This window comes from Coregonus lavaretus, assembly GCF_964263955.1.
Source record: "Coregonus lavaretus genome assembly, chromosome: 10".
Lineage (NCBI taxonomy): Eukaryota > Metazoa > Chordata > Actinopteri > Salmoniformes > Salmonidae > Coregonus > Coregonus lavaretus.
In genome coordinates, this window is record NC_139997.1 from 11619641 (window position 1) to 11627322 (window position 7682).

Genomic DNA, 7682 nt, shown 5'->3' on the forward strand with positions numbered 1-7682 from the left:
ACATGACATACAGCGTAATGAAATACGTCACGGCAAAACGTTGCATGGATGAGGTAATGGTCAGTACTGCATTGTTATCAAAACATTCCTATTTATATGATTAATCAATACTAGGAATAGTTATATTTAACACACTTAATGAATTATTAACTACACTTTTTTTTTTAAGCCTCATACTGCAAAGCACTGTAATTGTGACAATGAATGCTTCACTGATTGTATTCAGAGAGAAACTCCTTAGGAATGTGTGTGTCCTATCAGTAACCACATACAGCTAGATGCAGCAGCTGCCCAAGAAGAGAATCAATCCGTCCCATTCTTCCTGTGTGATTGTGTCTGTTCAGTTGTCTCAGCCACTGTGGTGTAGCGTCCTAACCATCCAGTGTCAGAGGAAGAATCGTTTAGAATTCATTTTACGTTCCTACATTTCTATGGTGAACACGCCCATATGTGACTAGAGCGCTGACGTCACTTCCGAGCCTACAGCGTTCACGTTTGACAACAAGCCCTAGCTAGCTACCTGTATTTAAGGAAGATATTTTGCCCCCTATAATCGTCCAACGATGACTAAATTACAATATCTGAATGTGTATCTAACTGAGCGTTTGATGCAAGCTGCCGAGGAGATACTTGGAGTGGTCGGAGACACGATCTCCGAGTACCAGGAAGAAATAGCCCGGACGAAGAGAGAAAACCAATACCTGAAACGACACTTGATCACACCAGTCTTACCTGGTATGTAGCTAGCAAGACTACTGTACTTCTCATTTACACGAATTATCTAAACGTTACATTGTATTTTACAGTGTTTGACTCAGTGGGGCAGAGAGACGGTGAATCCCTAGCTCTCAAACTCGTAAGCGGCATTCTGCCTTCTCCCTATAGTTTTCAGCCATTATCTTCGCCCACGACTACCTCATGTGAACTACAATCCCGACACTGTGTTTTAACGTTTAGAAACTTCAATAATCATTGCTTGCGATACGGCTTTCGATACATATGGCCCTCATCTTTCATCAACGAGAGAGTGGAGTTACCACTAGTGATTGGTCGTTGGCGAACGAACGGCTCTTTTTTGCTCCCTGATTTGCATACTGTTACTACTGCCTTTTCAGCTTCAAAACAACTATTATCTGCAAATAAGGTACAAAATCATTCTCCGAAGATGGTAAATCCTCACTGCAGAAACAAATCGTTTGGAGAGCACGTAATACTGGTCTACGCTCATTTTTGCAGTAAGATTTTGTTATGTCTAAAATGGCTTAAGGACAGCAAAGTCAAGGTATTGGAGTGGCCATCACAAAGCCCTGACCTCAATCCTATAGAAAATGTGTGGGCAGAACTGAAAAAGCGTGTGTGAGCAAGGAGGCCTACAAACCTGACTCGGTTACACCAGCTCTGTCAGGAGGAATGGGTCAAAATTCACCCAATTTATTGTGGGAAGCTTGTGGAAGGCTACCTGAAACGTTTGACCCAAGTTAAACAATTTAAAGGCAATGCTACCAAATATTAATTGAGTGTATGTAAACTTCTGACCCACTGGGAATGTGATGAAAGAAATAAAAGCTGAAATAAATCATTCTCTCTACTATTATTCTGACATTTCACATTCTTAAAATAAAGTGCTGATCCTAACTGACCTAAGACAGGGAATTTTTACTAGGATTAAATGTCAGGAATTGTGAAAAACTGAGTTTAAATGTATTTGGCTAAGGTGTATGTAAACTTCCGACTTCAACTGTAGCCAGCACTGCCATCATCCCCTTTACCACTTCACCAAATATTTCCCAAACATGACTTTTCTGGCCCTACCTTCTCATTATTTTCAGCTCTTTATTTTGCAGCTTTTCTCCTATTGAATTAAACTCCGACATTGTCCTTTTTGCCTCAGTGGATCAACATTAACTTTTTCTGCCCCTTCCCAAAAGCCTTTGGCGAATAGGCTATTTTGCGCGGGTACAGTTGGGCCCTAAAGCTTTACAGGCTTACGCACTAATGCCAGATAGCCCAAAAAGAATGAAAGAAAAACCTTAATGTAGCCTATAGATATAAATTGCACACGAATTGTATATACTTTTTATCGTTTCTCTTCATTCAACCCGCCACCCTTTATCCATACAATATTTCAAGACCCCTCCTTCGGATATAACTACGGGGACTGCGGGTTATGAGCCAACCCGCGCATCACTACAATAAACCCATCAACTTCTGGACACACTTGTGACTTGAATGATGGAATTCCTGTTCCACTTAAATAATAAAACAAGCATGAAATTGTAATTACCCCCTGTCGTTTTACAATATATATTTTACCTTTATTTTAAACAGTGAGTCCCATTGAGACCAAGGTCTCTTTTGCAAGTGGGCCCTGCATCTTACACAACAAATTACAGGAAATACACCAGGAAATAAACTCTTTAAATCGAGCAGTAGCAAAAAAAGAAGGGGGAAAAAAGTCATGGTGTACAAGACACCTGTCTGATTCACTCCTGTCTGGGTGGACTAATCCATTGTGGAGGTCGTGGGGCACAGTCCATCACTCTAAGACATGCTACTGAAAATGTATATGGTTAAGGACAATGGTGCAACACTAATACAAATTATTATTTGTTTTTTAATGGCTTTCTCCCGCGTTTGAAAGCGGTCGCGGTTCTGAAACATAAGTGCACTGTTGAATTGGCGCTTTTTCCTAGACCATGTTGCTATGTGCATAATAGCAAAGTTAACCAGCATATTGGAGTTGAGAACAATGTGTTGAGTAAATAGCCCTTGCCTTAATTGTCTAAGAGAAGTGAGTAGAGGGGAAACCAACTTAATTAGGCCTGTAATCGATAGCCTAACTGTTAAATGTGCCTGGCTTTATAAATCATCACACACAGTGCATTCGGAAAGTATTCAGACCCCTTGACTTTTTCCACATTTTGTTACATTACAGCCTTATTCTAAAATGATTAAATACTTTTTTCCCCCCTCAATCTACAAACCCTATAATGACAAAATGAAGACTGGTCTTTAGCAATTTTTGCAAATGTATTATAAACAGAAATACCGTATTTACATAAGTATTCAGACCCTTTGCTATGAGACTTGAAATTAAGATCAAGTGTATCCTGTTTCCATTGATCATCCTTGAGATGTGTAGAACTTGATTGGAGTCCACCTGTGGTAAATTCAATTGATTGGACATGATTTGGAAAGGCACACACCAGTCTATATAAGGTCATACAGTTGACAGTGCACGTCAGAGCAAAAACCAAGCCATGAGGTCAAAGGAATTGTCCGTAGAACTCCGAGACAGGATTGTGTCGAGGCACAGATCTGGGGAATGGTACCAAACTACCAGACTCTTCCTAGAGCTGGCCGCCCGGCAAAACGGAATACTTACGTAAATGTCATTTCAGTTAGATTTTTAAAAATACATTTCTAAACCTGTTTTTGCTTTGTCATTATTGGGTGTTGTGTGTAGATTGAGGGGGGGAAAACAATTTAATAAATTTTAGAATAAAGCTGTAATGTAACAAAATGTAGAAAAAGTCAAGGGGTCTGAATACTTTCCAAATGCACTGTGTGTGTGTGCGCACACTACCAGTCAAAAGTTTGGACACACCTACTCATTCAACGGTTTTTCTTTATTTTTACTATTTTCTACATTGTAGAATAGTGAAGACATCAAAACTATGAAATAACACATATGGAATCATGTAGTAACCAAAAAAAGTGTTAAACAAATCAAAATATATTTTCGATTCTTCAAAGTAGCCACCCTTTGCCTTGACAGCTTTGCACAGCCTTGGCATTCTCTCAACCAGCTTCACCTGGAATCCTTTTCCAACAGTCTTGAAGGAATTCCCACATATGCTGAGCACTTGTTGGCTGCTTTTCCTTTGGTCTGCGGTCGAACTCATTCCAAACCATCTCAATTGGGTTGGGGTCGGGTGATTGTGGAGGCCAGGTCATCATATGCAGCACCCTATTGGTCACGTGCATGTGATTTAAAAAAACAAACAATCGATTGGTCGAAAGAACAGAGGACTCTCGGTCGGCGAATATTTTTTTTAAAAGTCGGTGACAGCCCCTTTCGCATGAAAACAATTTGGAAAGCAAATGGCAGTTGCTGTAAAAAGAAGACCATGAAAATACTATTTTAGTCATACAAATTTTCAACTTCATTGAGCGAACAGTATAGCCCATCTTATTGGCAACAGCAGAGAGCATCGGCTATATCCCCGGTGAGTGCATACTGCGCATATTCACTCTTTATCATTGTTGGGTAAGTGCCACTTGAATGTTTATTTTTGGACAATAATTTCCTCCTCTAGGTTAAATGGACATCATATTGTATTAGTTTCTCCCCGTCTTGTAGGCCTATTATATGAAATCAGACAACGGTGTTAGCAGAGTAGGCTACCCTGTACTTTTTGTTGTATAAAAAAATATTCTGCTAATGTCTCCAGTCATATAAAACGTAGTAGAATGGCATGAAATTGGTTCATAAAAATGCCCAATTTTTCCAGTTGAAAGAAAGGAGAAGAAACGTATCTGATATAGCTTATAGACTATACCTACTCTACGCCACTACGCGCTCAGCCATGCATTGAATGGTCTTTTGTGTTTGAGTTATATTATTAGCAAAAATTATGAATATCTAATCTACTCATCACATTAGGAATAGTAGGCTAACAAACATAAGTCTGCAAATGCGATGTATGGAATGCTTTATTATAAAAGGTGCATTATTATGGTGAAAATTAGCTTGCCCAAACTTCACTCACTCGCCGCCTATGCGCTGTTACAACACACAAAAATAATGCAGTGCCTTTATGGGATTCTACTTCGCTCTGAAGCGGCAGCATTGCTGGCTCGGTCGAAGTGGTTATCGGAGGGACTAACTAGCCCCTACACAAGGGGTTCCCGAACTTCTTTGGCCCGCGACTCCATTTTGATCAATGTTTTTCCGCGACCACACAATGTATAAAAAACAGTGACGTAATCAACGGCCAATGTTTACTTTTTAAAATTGAGGCTATGACGGTTACAAATCAGTCTGACAGTACTTTTGATAGTATAAAAAAAAAAGTCTATCTCGCGACCCCATTTTCAAAAGGTCGCAACCCCTAGTTTGAGAAACCCGGCCCTACACCCTCCATAATTTTCACTCCCTCAGCTTTGGGACATTTGTACATATGGCGAAGGCATGCGTGAATGCGCAAATGGAGGGGCGAGGGGAAGGGAAAGGGGTGATTTGGGATTCAGACAGACATAGCTATGCCATTCTCAGAACAAGCTAGCTAACACAATGGTGGTCTTGTCAATCAAGCGTCAACAGCTGTCATTACTTACATTGATGTCAATTGTCTTCTTTCCCCCAGCTCCTCAGCCCATTCTCTCTTGGGTCTCAGAGCAGCAAACACCCCCTGAGCAACAGCACTGTGAGCAGGAGTGGAGCCCCAGTCTGGGGCAGAGGGACCCAGAGCCCACACAGATTAAAGAGGAACAGGGTGAACTCAGGACCCGTCAGGAGGTAGAGCAGATTGAAGGGCCGGAGGCTGATACCAAAGAAGACAACATATCCATTCCTCCCTGTGTGAAAAGTGATCAGGAGCCACCTCAGCCCACACATCTTCCCCAAACTGTGGAGAACAGAGAGAGGGACTCTCTACTGACTAACACAACTGGACAGATCAAAACAGAACCTGATGGAGAGGGCTATGGAGTATCACTATCAGAACCAACCAGTGACTCCCCTCAGTCTCAGCCCCTCTCTGCAGTAAATCTAGACTGTTCTAGAACACAGAGTGAGAACGCTGAAAGTGTTCCTGATGTTCCGAGAGATCTAGAAAGGAGACCAGAGGAGGACACACAGACACACTCATGTACTCAGTGTGGTGCCGTGTTCTGTGAGCTATCCCAACTGGAGGCACACATGCTTGCCCACACAGTACCACACAGTGGTGACACTAGTCACAGGCAAATCCTCTGCACAGTCTGTTGGAAGTCATTCACCTCTACCAGTTACCTCAAGGACCACCTGTGTTCTCACACTAAGGATAAGCCCTTCCACTGTGGTGTGTGTGGCAAGAGTTTTAGCTACTCAGGGAGGTTCAGGGAGCACCAACGCATCCACACAGGAGAGAGACCGTACCGTTGCCACGTGTGTGGTAAACGCTTCAACCGGTCTGCCCATCTGAAAACCCACCTGAGGGTCCACACAGGGGAGAAACCCTACTGTTGTCCTGTCTGCGGGAAAGGGTTCAGTCAGTCTAGCCATATCAAGGGACACCTCAGAACTCACACTCGAGGGAGGTAGAAGAAAGATGCCTTTTTTTATTAGGATCCTAATTAGCCGACGCCAACGAAAAATACATTACAGACAAAATACTTTACAATTTAAATTTAAAAACATTAACATGTAGTGTGTGTGTGCATCTATCAGTTACACATACATGTCAGTATATACACACTAAAAGTAGGTCACATGGGGGAGAGGCGTTGTGCCGTGAGGTGTTGCTTTATTTGTTTTTTTGAAACCAGGTTTGCTGTTCACTTGCACTATATGAGATGGAAGGAAGTTCCATGCAATCATGGCTCTGTATAATACTGTATGTTTCCTTGAATTTGTTCTGGGCCTGGGGACTGTGAAAAGATGTCTGGTGGGGTAAGTGCTGTGTGTAAGTGAATTATGCAAACAATTTGGAATTTCGAACACATTGATGTTTCTTTATAAAAACAAGAAGTGATGCAGTCAGTCTTTCCTCAACTCTTAGCCAAGAGAGACTTTGGGGAGTGTGGTGTAAAAAAAAGCAGAGCATATTTTTCACTGACAGACCTCTCCCCATCTTTACAACCATTGAATCAATATGTTTTGACCATGACAGTTTACAATATTAAGATAATACCAAATAATTTAGTCTGCTCAACAGCCACACCATTCATTACCAGATTCAGCTGAGGTCTAGAACATAGGAAATGATTTGTACCAAATACAATGCTCTTAGTTTCAGAGATTTTCAGGACCAGTTTATTACTGGCCTCCAATTCTAAAACTGACGGCAACTCTTTGTTTAGGATTGCAGTGATTTCACTAGCTGTGGTTGCTGGCCCGTATAGGGTTGAATCATCAGCATACATGGATACAGGCTTTGTTTAATGACGGTGGCAGGTCATTGGCAGTTCAGCTTTCCATCTAAGTTGTCTATGCCAGGAGGTTTGTCATTATTGAGCGATAATTTTGCACCCTCTTCCACACTAACTTTACAAAATTCAAACATGCAACGCTTTTATTTCATTTGTTTTTTAAATGCATGAATATGATGGCTCACTGTTCGTTGTTGGCATTTACTGCCTAGGTTTGCCCACTTTGCCAATTAAGTAATTATTAAAATAATTGGCAACATCAAATGGTTTTGTGATATATAAGTCATCTGATTTGAAAGATCGAGTTGAATGTCTTTCTGCCCATAATTTCATTTAAAGTACTCAAGTTCTTTCCCATCATTCTTTATATCATTGATCTTAGCTTCATAATACAGTTTCTTATGAAGTTTAGTCACATAATTTCTCAATTTGCAGTAAGCCAGACTTATTAGCCACTCCTTTTGCCCCATCTCTTTCAACCATAGTTTTTCAATTCCTCATCAATCCAAGGAGCCTTAACAGTTCTAACAGTTGGTTTCTTAACTGGT

The 7682-nt window shown here is 41.0% G+C and overlaps 1 protein-coding gene across 1 annotated transcript; it reads left to right on the forward strand.

Annotated features, from left to right (window-relative positions):
• Positions 1-482: 482 nt before the first annotated feature.
• On the forward strand, positions 483-7395 carry LOC311136102 (uncharacterized protein). Its single transcript, XM_084170184.1, has 2 exons — positions 483-735; positions 5370-7395. The coding sequence occupies exons 1-2, from the start codon at positions 564-566 to the stop codon at positions 6305-6307; spliced, it is 1110 nt and encodes a 369-aa protein (XP_084026310.1). The 5' UTR covers positions 483-563; the 3' UTR covers positions 6308-7395.
• The last annotated feature ends 287 nt before the right edge of the window (positions 7396-7682 follow it).